Raw genomic sequence first — 18,144 nt, forward strand, 5'->3', positions numbered from 1 at the left:
GTGAAATAAATATAAATATAGGAGTTCCTCCATGGCTTCATAACCAGGTGGATTTTGAAACAGATTCAGAGAATTTGTGGCATGCCATGAGTCATTAATGTTAATCTGAGGCCATCTTTAAGGCTGAAAGACTACACCCCTGTAACTGTGTCTTGTAACGCTATTACAGTTCTTCAGTATGGTTCAAAACCTTTGTATGTATTTGTCCAAGTTTTACCTCTTTGTTGAAGACAAAGACCTACTTTTTACTGGTTTTGGTCAACTCTTCTGTTTTTTTCTGTTTTTTTTTCGGGAAGGGCAACTACTATATAGCTGCTGTATACCTTCCCAAAGTTGAGTGATTTCAGTATAGCTGTTTACTTTCAACTTCCTTCTTATATGTATATACTAAAGTTACTCAGATATCTTTAGTATCTTACAGTACAGAAATGCAGGAGGGCAACTCCTACGTTTTAGCCTTTTTAGGCAGTAAAGAAATTTTAAATTATGACTGTAGCAAGGCATGTTGGGTTCAGATTATATTTATTTATGCCTGACTAAGGATGATTTTGACAATGAGGGGAATTGGACTCAGTTGAAGATTTCTAGTTTCAGCTCATTGCTTTGCCATAGGTCTCCTATGTTGACTTGTAAATTCATGTGAGGGCAAGTTGTACAGTGGTACTTAGCATCCATTTTGTCAGCAGAACAAATAGCCGTTCCTCAAAACTGTTCAGCATGTCTTATAGGGAAGTGATTGGAAAAATCATTAATACTAATGAGATGCCATGGCACTTTATTTAGGACAACATCAGGATATAAATAGAAATATCTAATATCTTTAAATATAGTGAGACTGTAATATTGTTTTAACTACAGGTACCGAGAAGCTATCCACAAGTGGGATGAAGCACTTCAGTTAACTCCAGAGGACGCTACTCTTTATGAGATGAAATCACAGGTAAAGCGTGACAATTCTTTATCAGTTTAGAAATGAAAAAAAGAAATCAGTGCTTGTGAACAGATACTGTGCAACATTGTATAGTTGTTGTGTGCATAAATTACAGGACAATTTAGGTTTTTCATTTTTCCCAATACAGTATCTTTTTAACAGGAATTAAAATAATGCTGTTATCCCAGCCAGTCACAATAAACAACATCTTTGTTAGGACATGAATTAGGATGTTACAATTTGGAAAAAACAACTGAAATATTTAAAACTTGTATTGAAAGGAGCAAAGAGAGCTTTACTGTGATAGATGAGCAATTTTGAGCATTAAAAATCTGCCTGCTCTTAGTTGGCTTAATACTATCAACATTAAACAGGGATACGGTATGCAAAAGATATACTCCAGTCTGTTTTCACATTAAGTATTGCATAGATAAATTAGTTGTGGAAAAGAACATTAAACAGAGTATACTTGCGATGTCAATTCACCTGAGCCTTTGTCTTAAAGCTGAGGAAAAAGGCTTGCAGCCACGAACACCTCACTAAAGTTATGAGATCAGCTTTGTAATTTCAGTGTGTCTTTGCATGGTTTAGATGGCAAAAGTGCCATGATCCATTTTTTGTTTTGGTTGGAAAGCTTTTGTTTCTATCTGTATCCAAAGGTACAAAAATACATATTTTTTCTGTATTAAATAAAAATGCTCTTCTGCAAAAAAGATTTTATTGTGGATTGAGGATGCGAACAGGAAATATATGGCTTTTTTCAACTAGCTGGACAAATTAGAATGGGAAAAATTATTTTTAGGAAGGTAGCTACTCAAAAGATGGCTGAAAAAATGTATTGTTTAAAGTTAGGGGAAAGGAAAAGAGAAAGTAAAATCATGGTACTTCAGTGACTGTGTTATGTTACTTTTAGGAAGCTTGCTATATTGTTTAGTTCTAAAATCTTTGTTGTTACTGTAATACTTTCTTGTAAAAAAAAGCAAAACAACCTCCCCCAAAAATGCAACCAATCAAACAAACAAACCCAAACCCCAACAAAACCCTAACAAAACCCAAGAAGTAAAGCTGGCTGTTTTCCAAGGTGTGATCATTGCTCTTTTGTTTCTTGGATTTTATCACATCTTGTCCTCACAGTCATGTTGTCTGTGAAGCAAAGAAGGTTCAATTCTGCAAAGAAATTAATTCAATAATTATAAGCTCATTTAAATACAGTAAAGCTGAGGGAGGCTTTCATTTTATATACCTGCAGAAGGTTTAGATCTTACTTGGTTTTGCATTTGGCTTGAGAAATACTTTGTGGCTTTAAAGGTTTTTCTTCTTGAATTATTTTGGGAGAAGTGTATTGTTGAATTGCTTTGTCAATGTATCATATGTATATAAGGGATCCAGACAGACTGTGTTAGGAAGAATTCAGGGAGGAGTGTTCATGAAGAGTTGATTTCTGACTTGGTTCTTTAATTTAGATGGTGTTGGTAATAAGACGCAGTAATTGTTTTTACTTTAAGTAATTGCATTTTTCTAGTGCAATTCTCTCATTCTGTATTCTACATGGTACTGAAAAGTGGGCATTTGTTCTCCCAACTTTCTCACACAGCTAGATTTGAAGTTAATTATTTCTTCCTAACTTCTAAAACAGGAGGCATGTAAAAAAAAATCTCTTAATGCATGTTGTTCAAACCTCGTGGAAGTTCTGCAATGGTACCTTCTCTTAACTTGGGCACAATTAGGATCAGATCTATATGTTGTTTAGATAGCATATTACATTTACGAATGTCCTGTATGATTTAGGTTCTTGACTCCTACATTCTTCTATAGTTCTATGGTAACAAAACATCTGAAACATGTAAACTTCCATTGAATATTTACTTGTATTTGTATGCCTTAAATGAAAGATCTGTCTAGCATAGTATCCTGACAGCTTCCAACAGTGGATGTCTGGGAAAACATACAAATGGTACAAGCATGTAGTAGTACTTCCCTCACGATACTTTTTGCAGCCTCCAGCAAGCTTTGGACCTGGGACTTCTATGTTTAGAAGTGCTTGAAAGACTTTCTTCAACAAATCTGTGTCATTGCTTTCTGCAATGTAAACTTCTAGCATCTGTAGAACTAGGTGCCAAGGCATTCCAAATCTTAATTATGCACTGTTGGAAGAAACAGAATAATATAATTCTGCTTTAATTAGCAGCTTTCCAGGTTCCTATAAAGGTTGTTAACTTATGTGGCTGTTCATTTGTACATGTAATTTTTAACTTCACTAGTACAGAAATTCTGTTAAGCTGTTATCAGTCCTGTATTTTTTACTGTAGCTTAAAGATTTAACTCTGTTTTGAGTAAAACAGACCACCTAGTAGGATTTCTTCTAGGTTGGAAGAGAAACAGTTCATGTGCTCTGATGCTGGCTACTTAACACATGGTGTTTCTGAAGTAGCCTTTATTTTGCAATTAGAATTTTTTTTTTTTTTTTTTACTTAAAGTCAAGAGAAAGCTGTTGAAAATTAGTTATACTCAGTGGGACAAATCAGTGAATAGCTCTCTTGTAACAGTTCTTTATTATCGTCTTACTTGAATGCAGGAATTAAGCTAGCTCTCCAAAAATACTCTCAAAAATACTCTCTTAAATTGGTATTTTACTAAAATTAAATATTTTCACAGTGGAAGTAAGAGGAGAATAGGGAATTATATTAGCTTACCAGGATCTGAACTATGATGCCTACTATACTGTAACATCCTTCAGTCAGAGCTCCAGGGCAGTTGCTTACTCAGCACCCCAGTCCCTGTATTTCAGCTAAATGGCAGAGGTGAGTTGGAGGAATAAGGCACATGGCTTTTCTGCTGACCAGGAGGAGCTGAGAAACCAGCTGCGTATATTATCTTGTAAAATGTCTTTGCCTGTCTAATGAAACCATTGGAGAGTAATGAAAGCTGAAAGAACAAAGGAACCCAGGCCTCTGCTTCCACCACGCCTTTGCTTCCTTTCCTGAAGAGGAGAGCAGTGCTGGGCAGCTGCAATGTTGCTCTTTGGTTTCACTTTCTGATATTGCATAACACTTCTGCTATACTGTGACTGAGAACACAAGAAAAGTTAATGTACAAAATGTGCATTTATAAAATTATTTCTTGAATATTTTTAACAAAACCTCTAATCTTTCAATTGGTAACTTGTCTCTAATACACACAAATAAGTGTTACAGATGTTTTTTGCAGTATGACTTATGCTTACTGGAAGCTGATTAGTACAATGTGTAATTTGATACCTTTCTACCCTTAAAGGCACTAATGTGAGCTGTAAAAATCCATTTTTGCCAAAATAGGAATACATAGTTCATTCTAGAAATATTGTGGTTAATATTTATACGATACTGTCTTAGAGCCGACGATGTTATTCCAATCTGCCATACCAGCACAAACACTGCAGCTATTATTATGTAGCTAAACAAGAAAGTTTTGGTAGCTCACATCTGGAAGAACTGTACATCAGCTTCAGGAAGAGCTTGACCAGCACTGGGCCTATGAAAGTCTGTCTGTCTTGGTATGTGAGTCACTTACTAGAGGAGATGATTCATGTTAAGAATGACTTTGTGCGATACGCAAAGATTCTTTATGGTCTATGCTAATTTTCTTCCAGTGAGGAAAAGTCTCCTCATGAAGTAATTTCTCCTGAGAATTAACATTGGATGGAGTGTTTTGCATGGGCTTGAATATCTGTATATCTTCTTGTATTTATTAAGATAATCCTGTGTTGAGTTATATAGCAGCTTCCCAGTTTATTAGTATTTCCTTTCTCAGCAGCAAACTTAACATTTTAAATACCCTGTTGTTTAATATGCAGCTCAGATAAGTATGCTAGGAATCTGTAAATATTTATGGTAAGTTCTTACAGATCTGTATTTTAACAGATGTAGGACAAGTATCTTTCAGTATTTCTGAAGAGTGGAAATAATGTTTAAGGTTCCCAGTTGTCAATGACGTTTGTAGTAAATCTCTTTCCAGAAAAATATATGGGAATTATGGGATTGCTCAGCTACTTCAGAAACCCATAAAAGTTGATGAGATTTTCTTCCATTGCTCTCAGCTACTCTTTCATCCATTTAAAAACAGGTTATTATGATGTAGGGAGAGGCTAGCGGTGCGCTTAAAAAGTTCTTTGCGTGCAAGATCTTTCAGTGTATATACTTGATATTCTGTTACCAGCCTAAACTGCTCCCCCCTTGCAAGAAAGAGTGGCAAGTAAATGTTTATGCAAGGAGTTCATTTCTGCATTTTTGTTTAAAAAAATCTTAAAAACCGAAACCTCCTAGTGTTGATTCTAGTTTCATAAGTATATTCAAAGGAGTGTATGAAGGCTATCTATATTACTGCAGTCGCTAAGACTGCTTGAAATTCTTTGTGGGCTAAGTTTGTGGGCTTAAACATTGCTATGATTATTGTTATAGCTGATTTGAATTACGAAGATGGAGGAAGAGGCTTTGAGAAATTATTTGAATTTGGGTCTGAACGTTTGTATGCTGGACCATGTGGGACCCTTTCTTGGGTGAAGAGAGGTGTCACATTATTACATTATAACATATATAATCAACTGTCTTGGGAATGAGGCTCTCTGCTATTCTGTACCACTCCTGAGAACTTACCTGGTTCATGTTCTCATCCAGTGATACTTCCACTTCAGATCTCAGGTAACATTGTCAAACACACTGTGTATCTGTGACAGGTTTCCTGCAGTACACCATGCAATTGTTTATAGATATTTATAGAAACAAGTAAATACAAATGTAAACAAAAAATCAGGTTTATCTCAGTTTCATAAGCTTTTTGGATGTTTGTCATCAACTGTTTGAAGATCTAGTTTCTGTACGGCCTTGCATCCTCAATTTACATTCATTGAACAGGACTGGGATTTCAGATATATCTTTTTTTTCTTTTTTTCAATAGGCCAAACCTATCATACTCATATCAAAATAATTTAATTTCCCCTCTTCTAAAGGTTTTCTTAGTCTTGAATCATAGAATCATAGAATCATAGAATGGTTTGGGTTGGAAGGGTCCTTAAAGATCACAAAGTTCCAACCCCCCTGCCATGGGCAGGGACACCTCCCACTAGACCAGGTTGCTCAAAGCCTCATCCAGCCTGGCCTTGAACACCTCCAGGGATGGGGCATCCACAGCTTCTCTGGGCAACCTGTTCCAGTGCCTCACCACCAACACAGTGAAGAATCTCTTCCTTATATCTAGTCTAAATCTGTCCTCTTCCAGTTTAAATCCATTACCCCTTCTCCTGTCACTACACTCTCTGACAAAGAGTGTTTCCCCATCTCTCCTGTAGGCCCCTTTAGGTACTGGAAGGCTGCTATTCGGTCTCCTCAGAGCCTTCCCTTCTCCAGGCTGTACAAACCCAACTTTCTCAGCCTGTCCTTGTATGGGAGGTGCTCCAGCCCTCTGACCATCTTCATCCATGGGACCTGACGAGATCCATCCACGGGTCCTAAGGGAACTGTCAGATGAAGTTGCCAAGCCGTTAACCATCATATTTGAAAGGTCATGGCAGTCTGGTGAAGTTCCCACTGACTGGAAAAGGGGAAACATAACCCCCATTTTCAAGAAGGGTAAAAAAGAAGAACCGGAAAACTACTAGCCAGTCAGTCTCAGCTCTGTGCCTGCAAGATCATGGAGCAGATCCTCCTGAAGGCTCTACTAAGGCCCATGGAAAATGAAGGAGAGGAGACTGGTAACCAGCACGGCTTCACCAAGGGCAAATCATGCCTGATAAACCTGGTGGCCTTTTATGATGGAGTTACGTCATCAGTGGACAAAGGAAGAGCAACTGATGTCACCTACCTGGACTTGTGCAAAGCGTTTGACACTGTCCCGTATGACATCCTGGTGGCCAAATTGCAAAAATATGGATTTGATGGCTGGACCACCCTCTGGATAAGGAATTGGCTGGATGGTCACACTCAGAGAGTTGCGGTCAATGGCTCAATGTCCAAATGGAGACTGGTGATGAGTGGCATTCCTCAGGGATTGGTACTGGGACTGGTGCTATTTAACATCTTTTTTCAGTGACATGGACAGTGGGATCGGTGCACCCTCAGCAAGTTTGCAGATGACACTAAACTGTGTGGTGCAGTTGATGTGCTAAAGGGGAGGCATGCCATCCAGAGGGACCTGGACATGCTTGAGAGGTGGGCGCATGCTGGGCTTATGAAGTTCAACAAAGCCAAATGCAAGGTCCTGCACATATGTTGAGGCAATCCGTTTTCTCATCTATTCCTGTACCACTTGGAAGGGGTAGTTGTCATCAAAGCATTTCAGGAACCTCTTTGATTGCTGGTGTCCTGCTGTGTTGTCCTGCCAACAGATATTGGGGTTGCTGAAGGCCCCCATGAGGACCATAGCTTGTGAATGCAAAGCTGTTCCTACCTGTTTGTAGAGGGCCTCATTCACTTGGTGCTCCTGGTCAGGCGGCCTGTAGTAGATGACTCAGTGAAGAAACAATATCAACTTCCACCCATCCTTCTTCCTGCTTAAGAAATTATAAGGTTCTTAAGTCATGACCAGACCCACAATCCCAAGTTTAGGTTATAACAAATCAGATATTAATTGATGATTTTATTTTTTTTAAACTTGGATGTGGTGAGAAGAGTTTACCATGAAAACATTGATGTAAACTCCAGAAAGCTGTGTAGCAAAAAGCATTGCTGTGTGGTGCAACGGTAATTGCATTACAGCATGGGTGAACGTAAACTGCATATGGGTAGGAAGAATATTCATCAGTGCTTTGAAATGGATTTCTGGATGGAAGAAGGAATTGGGTCAGCTTCACTGGACTTGGAATGTTTCTATATATAGTGATTCATCTTCAAGCCAGTGAGCTCATCTGAAACCAGGACTTACTCAGATGCTTAACACTTCAAAAATATTGTGTGTAGGTCAGGATGGGTCATTCTGCTGCCTGGATTTTTAATACTTGGTCAGTCTCCCCATGACAGTTGCTATGTTTAATTGGTTTTTCACCACTGAGTCCTTCTAATTCTTATGTCTCATATATATATGTTATTTTTTAAAGTTAAATCTGTTCAACTAAGTCATTGTAGTGACATGGATGTTCTTTGTTTTAATGTATGAGATGACAGTAAGTCTGTGTTGGAATAAAATAAGTCCTGGAACTCCACCTACTGTGAACATCTTTGGAAGACATTTCCCTCTAGTAATTTTTAATATATAAGTGCATGAAAGTCTTGAGATGTTTTTTCTGCTTTGTAAGATTTTTTTTCTAATTGTTTGATGAGTTTTAAGAATGTTTTCTAATGAAGTATTATACTATAATTGGAAGAAAAATGAAATGTGCAATCAGATTGGTTAACTTGAGTGCCATCCTGCTAATGAAGTTTGCAAAAGAAAATTCATCTGAGAAATTAATTTGAGAGCAACAGGAAAGGACAGAGTCTTAGTGCACCAGCTTTTTAAAAGGGTGTTCATAAGCAAACGTTCACATCCTCATCTTTACCTTAGGTGATTCTGGCAAAATATCCCTTTTCTGCGATTGCTTGCTTCAAAAGAGATTGAAGACCTATTTTGCTGGTAGGATTGTCTCTTTTAGGAAGGTTTTCCCCAGCATAATTTTGATAAGTAAAACGTTAATATCTCCATACTCTCAAATGTCAAGGCTATAGTTGTGCATTTTTTCTGAATGCATGGCCATCTAAAGACTCAATGCCAAAATATTGAGGAAGAGGGATTTAAATGGAGTTTTCAAAGATACGTAGTTCTTCTGTGAACCATCATGCTATTTGTATGGTGGTTGAAAAATACCCTAATGCAGCTGAATTAGTTTCTCTAAAAAATAAAAGTTTAAAAAAATGTTATGTCCGAGTAGCCTACTTTATTGTAATGGTTTGTGATCTTTTTAGAATAATCCTTGTGTGTTCCTGTTTTTACTAGTAATCTGAATGTCCTGCAGGAAGTAACTAGCAGAGCGTGACTATTAATCTCTGCTGTAAAAAAAAATCTGCCAAAACCACATTGAAATCTGTGTGAATGTAACTTGAATCAAAAGTGATAGCACAAAGTTACTGATGAAGTAATGTATGCAGGTCTGGATTGATGCCGATGATGTCTTGCAGTTTAGAGTCAATTGTACTGAAGTAGTTCATGAAAGATTAAAAGAGGGTCAAGAGTTTGTTGTATTAAGTACAATAGAGCTCTGAACCAGAAATGGTCCCCACACAGAGGAGTTCACTTTCCTCTTTTGGAAGGAATTCAACCAAATCAAAGAACATGCTTATTGTGGAGGAAGCCCTGGGAGTTGTGTTCTATTTATTCTATTTTCTACATAATAACTATTTCAAAACAATTATTGAAGTTAAATGTCTAAGTGTAAACAAACTTATAAAGAAAATAAGTGACTGTGACAATGAGATAAAATTGAGCAAAGGTAAGAGTAGCAGCAACCCTTCTGCTCACATTGGGTGTAGGGACTGCTACTGGTTTCCAGATTGATGTTTCAGTCACGCATCTAACTGAAAAGCTAATAGTTTTCTGATTAGCTCAAGTATTTCAAGCATATGGGCTGAAATGAAAGAAGACCTGGTGGCATCTCTGTAAGCAGAAAAATAGACCACTATGCTGATGCCATGTTGGAGCAAATAAAATTAAGAATAACTTATTCAAAAAGAGGTAAATAAAAGGAAACAAATAATATAGATTCTTAAAACGAGAGGAGAAAATAAAGTTGTATACAGTAGAAGGTGGGAGCAAGACTTTGAACAAGACATTCATTGAGTGTCTAACTTTTTATTAAGTCAAACAGACTTCGGTCCTTTATGGTGTGATACATAGGGATTATAGAAACCAACAATAAAAGAGATCATAATCAAGACAATGAAAGCAGTTTTGCAGGTAGCAAAATAGCCTTGCTCTTATACAAGGAATAAATGTAGACTAAATTCATGTGAAAGAAGAGAAAAAAATGATGTCCATATCCTGGGCTGCATCAAAAGAAGCATTAGCAGCAGGTCTAAGGAGGTGATTCTCCCCCTCTACTCTGTTCTCATGAGACCCCACTGGAGTACTGTGTCCAGCTCTGGGGCCCCCAACATAAAAAAGACATGGATATGTTGGAGAGAGTCCAGAGGAGGGCCACGAAGATGGTCTGAGGGCTGGAGCACCCCCCTATGAGGACAGGCTGAGAGAGTTGGGGTTGTTCAGCCTGGAGAAGAGAAGGGTCCGAGGAGACCTTATAGCAGCCTTCCAGTACCTATAGGGGACCTACAGGAGAGATGGGGAGGCACTCGTTATCAGGGAGTGTAGTGAGAGGACAAGGGGTAATGGTTATAACCTGAAAGAGGGTAGATTTAGATTAGATATGAGGAAGAAATTTTTCACTGTGTGGGTGGTGAGACACTGGAACAGGTTGCTTAGAGAAGTTGTGGATGCCCCATCCCTGGAATTGTTCAAGCCCAGGCTGGATGAGGCTTTGAGCAACCTGGTCTAGTGGAAGGTGTCCCTGCCTGTGGCACGGGGGTTGGAACTTGGTGATCTTTAAGGTTGTTTCCAACCCTAACCATTCTATGATGTTGTAATGGTAATGACAGCAGTACAGATAAAAGAAAGATTATTTAGGAAGGAGGCACAGAGTTCATTTCTAGATATGTTTAAACTAGTGATGAGTTACACAGGAAGATCTGAAATGCAGTCAAACTAGTATTTCAGAGTAGCTGCATCCTTGAAAATAAACCTTATATCTTTTTGCATGTCAGCAGTAGACCTAATATGTTCTAATATTATTCATCATTCTTGAGGGTCAGTTGGGATGAAAGTGGTTGCCCACACATGAGTCTTACTCTTGTGGTTGACATTCTCATCATATGGTAGGAATGCAGTTGTCATTTGTTTCTTATGCTGGTATCTATTACCATAGCATGTGGGTGTCTGAAATCATGATCTCAGAGTGATGCAGGTCTGCAGGTAATGTGCCAGTCTCATGGTGGTCTTAAAAAAATACAGTAAGCTTTAAGCCATGTTATGTATCATTAACTATGATTTATAGGCTTAGTTATGGAGATTCAATGCAAGGAGTAGTATAATGTGGTAACAGGCTGACACTAACCTGTACTTCTGAGTAAAAGACATTTCCACATCCAGAAACCACTTTTTTTTTTTCTTTTTTTCTTTTTTTTTTTTTAGTTTAGGTGACTTCATGTCTAAGTTAGTCTTTGCTGTTGCAGAATGCTTACTCTCCAAATACAACAGTCATTGTAAAGGGCTGTTTCCATGCTGAATTGCAGGGATTGTTACCATCATGTGCACACTGCAACTGTATTTGGTAGATTCCAGTCTTCTATTAAAAAGAAACAATGCAACCCAGGAGTTTTTCAACAATACTTGCTTATTTATTGTATTTAATTCTCAATGTGTTTGTCCTTCAGTTTATTCTATCATGTTACAGATTATGGGGTTTGTAGGGAGGAAGGGAGAGGGAGGGGCACCTTTAGAAGCAATTAATCTACTTCTAATAGAGTTGCTTAAATAGTTCAGATGAATCATCATCTAGCATGCCTTTTTCTCACCATCGCTATGGAATGAGTCTGGGTGACTATCTGAGATTAGACAACTAACTTTTAAGCTAGAAGTTAGGTGAGATGAACCTGTCCTTAGTTGTTGAAACAATGGTGTTTGCCTGGGTAATCCCACAAAACTTAAATCTGTTTTCAATTTTGTTTATTCTTATTCCTCTTATTTTTCTTTTTCTGTCATAGGTCCTGATGTCTTTACAAGAAATGTTCCCAGCAGTGCATGCAGCAGAAATGGCTGTTCAGCGAAACCCACGTTCCTGGGATGCCTGGCAGACTTTGGGACGTGCCCAGCTTGGATTAGGAGAGATAGCACTGGTAGGAAAACAGGCAACATTAATATGCTAAACTTGTAAACCACATCCTCTGAATTGCATGTAAGAGGATGAAAGTACAGAAATACCAAGGTAGCTGAATATCCTTATGTAACCCGAAAGCAGGCAAGGAAAAAGGTTGTTGTTATTTATCTCCAGTGTTCCCTCCAGTTTGTTGGTTTTCAGGAATGCTTCCTGTGTGGTTTTGTTGCTGGGCTTGCAGAACCCTTTTGTGTTATATACTGTATTTACATGGTGGCTTTATGCAATACAGTAATAATGTTGACATAACTGCACATACTGCATTCTGGGTACTGTACTGTTACAGCACATCTGCGCATAGTTTAAAGATTAAGGTACCGTGAAGTCGCAGCTGATACTTAGGCTGTTTTATGCATGCCTGTTAGTAAAATACAAGTATCTTGTTTACCCTGTCTTCTGCTCTCCTGCTTCTGGTGCAGCAAATCATGTGTGCTCATTCATGCTTTCCTCTGGCTCCTTCACCCCAAATGGTGGCTGAAGTTGTTTCTTTTCTTAATAAGACAGCAAAAAGGCTGGGATGTTCTGCAGTAGCTGGAGTGCATCTTTTTCTAGCTGCAGCTGTATGCCATGGTGCTGTCTTGGCTACATGATGTGATGCAAAGGGGTGCTCTTCCCCCATGTCAGATCACCCTCCGCCTGTAGGCTATACGTCTGTAAATAATGGAACATATGTAGCATAATAGTTTTCTGCAAGTTAGTGTGGAAAAATAGTGAGTGAACTTTTTAATTCAGACACGTTCACTAAAGTCCATATAAAAAATAATTCATCATGAGCTCTCAGATAAAAAAAAAGATGCTGGTTTTATTTTCTTTCTAATAGAAGTAGCTACGTGCTGGTGTGATACAAATAATTTTGTCGTTAAGTTAGAGTGTTTCTGCAAAGTTACAATGTTTGGTCTGAAAATTGTCAATAAAGAAATAATTATGATTTTTTGAGGGACGCTAGCAGATCATGCAAAACCAGTTTCTTTTTAAAATGTAGTAAGGAGCAGTATTGAAAAAACAAACCAAAACCCAAATAATGAGAATGACATAAGACCAAAGCTGTGTGTTGCAGATTTGTAGTGTGTTACCTTACGTTGTTGCTGGATCATAATGTGAAATGTTAAATAGAAATCCATATGTATCTACATCACATAACTGGCGATGTTCCGTGCCTTTTGTGGTGTAGAACATAAAAGTAGATGGTCTGTCCTCTCTGGATCTACAATATATAAAACTTTTGTTTTCCTCTTAAGTGTCTGAAATTGTTGCTGTAAACTGTACCTGAGATTTTTAAATGCATTAGTCTCAGGAAATTCAAAGTTTTATTTCTTGCACGGATCCTAGGTAACTGATGCTGCTTCTTGTATAAAAAATGCTACAGTTACTGTAATGTGAATTATAGATATTGATATACCCATACTAGTTATACCACCAGGTCTACTCACCAGATCCTATCAGCTTTGTCTACATCAGCAAGTCACATCACACCAATACAAGGGAATATATTGAATTAATAGTGTTGGGGACACAGTGTTCACATTATATTCATTTTGTTTTACTTCAGAGTAGCACTACAGGTGCTCTCTTGGAGTGCATAGTGGAGGTTAATCAGAAAGGAATGTAGTCTATGTAGTCTGAGACTATTCCATAATGCAAACTAAAGCATTTTACGTGGGAACAATCAGAGATTTGCATCAAAGCACTTTATTAATCTGAAACAAAACACAACTATAGATGCTCCTGTAATTGTTATATTGACCTTACTGACTGTGAAGAGATAGGGAGGAGGAGTTATCACCAGGTAGTTTGTCTGTCTCTGAGTAGGGAGCCCAAGAGTGGGTAAGCTTCTTCTAGCGTCTCCAGTACTTCAGTACTAGGTGTTTCTACTTTTTTGCCTTTCTGTCTTTAAGGCATATTGAACTGCCTTCTGATGAATATGTTCTCACATACAGAGAAGAACTTGGGAAGTTATTCTGAAATGCAGATAATATTCAGTATTTATTTTTGCACCAAGCAATTTTTCGGGAATCTTAAAAGGTTAAGACTGGTGGAGTCTTAAAAGGTTAAATAATTTCATCATTATTGAACCTGTGGAGACTTCTTGAACAGGTGATTTAAGTCATAATTATATTTTTCCCATTAGCCTTTCATTACCATGATTTTCTAATTTTTTACTGTATTACATTTTTTCACAAAGAAAAGTTAATAAAGCATAAATATGAAGGCTTTTAGTAATGTTTGAGATTTGGGAATTACTACCTTTCTCAAGAGCAGCTTGTTCTGTTTCTTTGTTTCATTTCTCCCCCACCAATGTCTGTCTTCATTACCCACATCCTGCCAAATGGTCTGTTGTAGGTATTTTTATTGCTTTACAATGAATGATGCACTTTTTCTTAGGAAAAAACAATTTACTGTATTTTAATTTCAAGTTTCCTGGGTCTAAAATACAGCTTCCAAACAAATCTAATTTATATTAGAATACTGTGTCCAGCTCTGGAGCCCTCAGCACAGGAAGGACATTGAACTGTTGGAGCAGGTCCAGAGGAGGGCCATGAAAATGATCGAAGGCCTGGAACACCTCCTCTCTGAGGACAGGCTGAGAGAGTTGGGGTTGTTCAGCCTGGAGAAGACTCCGAGGAGACCTTCTAGCAGCCTCCCAGTACCTGAAGAGGGCTTATAAGAAAGATGAGAATAAGCTTTTTAACAGGGCCTGTAGCAATAGGACAAGGGTCAATGGTTTTAAACTGAAAGAGGAGACATTTAGACTAGATATAAGGAAGAAATATTTTATGCTTAGGGTGGTGAAACACTGGAACAGGTTGTCCATGGAGATGGTAGATGCCCCATCCCTGGAGGTGTTCAAGGTCAGGTTGGATGGGGCTCTGGGCAACCTGATCTAGTGGAAGATGTCCCTGCTTACTGCAGGGGGGTTGGAGAAAGTGGTCCCTTCCAACTCAAACTATTCTATGATTCTATATTATGAGCTGCATAATATATGAATTTCTTGCAAATAAAGAAACATTTGTTTTGGTTTGGTCTTCTCAAACTTGTGACAGAAAGAGTGAGATAAAGTACCCCCTTTTTATTTAGCTTTTACAAGAGCTGTTTCTCTTCTTTTCTGAATTTACTAATTAGGGTAATTTAACAGTAATACCTAAATGTGAGCAGGCAGAACTTTATTTCTGTAAAAGTAGAAATTCCTTAAATTCTGTGAATCAATTTGCAAGATCACACCTGAGTATACTTTGCAATGTGAATGGAGAAACTGTAGAAATGTAGTCAGGTTTGCAATATTTCTCTATTTTAATTTAAAATGTTTTTACAAATGACATTTACTGTATTGGTGATGACAATTTCACAAGGATACCTTCAGTTCTTCCCATGGGACAGGGTGAGCCCCATACTTTCATTAAACAAGCAAACAAAAGAACAAAACAAAAGCAGCATAAAAACAAAAACAAAACAACAACAAAAAAACCAAACCAAACAAAAAAAAACCAAACCCAACTGGAAGTGACTTAGTCTTCCACTTTGGAGAAATTCATAACCCATTTGGATGTGGTCATGGTCAGTCACCTCCAGGTGGCCCTGTTTGATCTGGGTGTTGGCCCAGATGACCTCAGAAGGTTCTGGCTAACCTCAGCCATTCTGTGATTCTGTGCCTTAAGTTTATCCCATTGTGGGCTGGGGCCTCTGTGTCAAATCTGGGGTACTGAAGATTACAGAATTAACTGGTCAGATATGGGGCATCTACCATCTCCATGGTCAACCTGTTCCAGTGTTTCACCACCCTAAGCACCTTCCCATGGGAAGAACTGAAGGTATCCTTGTGAAATTGTCATCACCAATAGGAACCAACCATGCTTTTTGTTTGATGTTTTGAAGGATGTGGCTTGATGTATTGTTACTAAGTAGTTAGTGGTTTAGCAGTCTTTAAGTGTGATACTAAACTTTATGAAAGGAATCAAACGTTGACAATATGAATCCTCAGCTCAGCCATTTCTTTTATTTCTCTTGAAAGAAATAGTTCTAGGTCTTTTACATAGTGATGGGAGTTATGTACTAGCAAAGGGATGAATTACTTCATTTTATTGTAATCCAGATAATTAACATAACTAATTCTGAATTTGAGAGAATTTTTCAAAATGTTACTTAAGTGTGTAGAAACATAAAGATTTTGGTAATCAAAAGGAAATGATGGTTGGCTTTCTATTGAAAAGCCAATCAAGTTTGTGCTTCAGATTGTGTTCTTATCAATTTGAGGGAATAAATAACCCAGATTTTATTTTTGTAGGTTTATGTGAGATTAAAATATTTAATTGCACTGCTGTGGTAATCTTCCTTCTAAGCACAGCAAAATGTGTGGGTTATTTTATAGTGATGGAATATTTAACTTTATCATTATACTAATATAGTTAATACTTGTTCTTCTTATGTGCAAAAATGAAAAGAAAAAGAGGCAATGCAATTTTAAAAATTGCTACTTTTCTTATAACTTTGGCCTGGAATTTCTTGTTATTCCATTTACAGTTTTTGTGTCACATTTTAAATGGTACTGCTTTCCTTATCAGGATTTGATAAAAGACATGTCTCAGGAGATCTTTTTCTGTCAATTGCCACAGGCCATTACATTCCTCTTCTCATGCCTCCAGGCTCAGGCACATGTCCTCTGGCCTCTCATGCCAGCCATCAGACACTGCGCCCCAGGAACGACATGTCCTGAGTCACCCCTGGGGGTGATGCATCTTCATCCACACTGCATTAAATTCTCTGCAGTGGAGAACCACCAACATAAGAGAATTAAGCTAGCATCGACTCACAGATGTTTACCAAATGGGAACAAAGACTTTTATGGGTTTATAACTGGACCAAATTCCATAGGTGTAAGGCAAAAATAGTCTTCCACAGGTGGAAAATTACCTACTATATTTCAAGCCTTTTCTCCAAAACATGAGAGCACCAGGACCTTTGAATAAAATGGTTTTGTAAATGTAAGAACCACAAAATATAAAGTGTTCACCCAATTATTGAAGATGGAAGAATTATTTTTTGCTGAAAAGAGATATCCAGAGAGAAGATGTTTATTGAAAAGAAGAAATAATCTGAGTGGAAAAGTTGCATGGAAAAGTTCAGCCTGACACTTTAAAGTTAAAATAGATAAGACATTTACCATTCAGATTATGTCATATAAACTGTTAAACTAGAGTGAAAAAAATATCTGAAAGAATTGGATTTTATTTTATTGTTTAAAGAGGAAAAATGTAATGAGGAGTCTTTAAATATACTAAAATTTAATTAGGGTCTCTATGCTAAAGGCTTCTGTAAAAAATAGTTATTTATGTTCACGGTGAGTAGTACAAGAAATAAGACTCAAATTCCAATAAAATAATATCCTAGAATCATAGAATGGTTTGGGTTGGAATGGACCTTTACAGGTCATCTAGTCCAACCCCCTCTGCAAAGAGCAGAGACATCTTCAACTAGATCAGGTTGCTCAAAAGCCCCATCCCACCTGACCTTGAGTATTTCCAGGGATGGGGCATCTATCACCTCTCTGGGCAACCTGTTCCTTTGTTTCACCACGCTCATCGTAAAAAATGTCTTCCTTAGATCTAGTCTGAATCTGCCCTCTTTTAGTTTAAACCATTACCTTTTGTCCTGTCGTTACAGGCCCTACTGAAAGGTCTGTCCCCGTGTTTCTTATAAGCCCCCTTCAGGTACTGGAAGGCTGCTAGAAGGTCTCCTCGGAGTCTTCTCTTCTCCAGGCTGAACAACCCCAACTCTTCTCAGCCTCTCCTCACAGGGGAGGTGCTCCAGTCCTCTGACCATCTCTGTGGCCCCCCTCTGGACCCGATCCAACAGGTCCTTCCTGTGCTGAGGACTCTAGAGCTGGAGGTAGGACTCCAGGTGGAGTCTCAAGAGAGCAGAGTAGAGGGGCAGAATCACCTTCCTTGACCTGCTGCTAATACTAATTTTGATGGACTCGGTTGGCTTTCTGGGTTGCAAGCGCACATTGCTGGGTGACGTCCAGCTTTTCATCCACCTAATGCTTATTATGTTGGATGCTGCAAAACAATCCACATTTAAGGATCACTGATGGACATCCTTTGAAATAGGTCAGATGATGTCTGTCACATGTAACATAAAGGCCTAATACAAACCTTGGGGGTAGATGTGAGCTGCATAGCCTTTTTTAGGAGGTCAATGTATAGTGACAATTACTAGGTTCGTGTGTTATAAAAACATGTTAGAAAAAGTGTAGTCTGATCAAAACTGCCCTTTACCTTTAAACAATCTGCAA

The 18,144-nt window shown here is 38.0% G+C and overlaps 1 protein-coding gene across 1 annotated transcript in view; it reads left to right on the forward strand.

Moving 5' to 3' along the window:
• Window positions 1-858: 858 nt before the first annotated feature.
• The window catches only part of TTC33 (tetratricopeptide repeat domain 33), a gene marked incomplete at its 5' end in the record, with an annotated part of 20,140 nt that continues 2,854 nt past the window's right edge, over window positions 859-18,144 (forward strand). The window contains 2 exons of the mRNA XM_010084784.1: window positions 859-940; window positions 11,689-11,820. Of these exons, the coding sequence (XP_010083086.1) occupies window positions 859-940; window positions 11,689-11,820 (214 nt within the window). The remainder of the gene's footprint in view (window positions 941-11,688; window positions 11,821-18,144) is intronic.

This window comes from Pterocles gutturalis, unplaced genomic scaffold, assembly GCF_000699245.1.
Source record: "Pterocles gutturalis isolate BGI_N339 unplaced genomic scaffold, ASM69924v1 scaffold12265, whole genome shotgun sequence".
NCBI lineage: Eukaryota > Metazoa > Chordata > Aves > Pterocliformes > Pteroclidae > Pterocles > Pterocles gutturalis.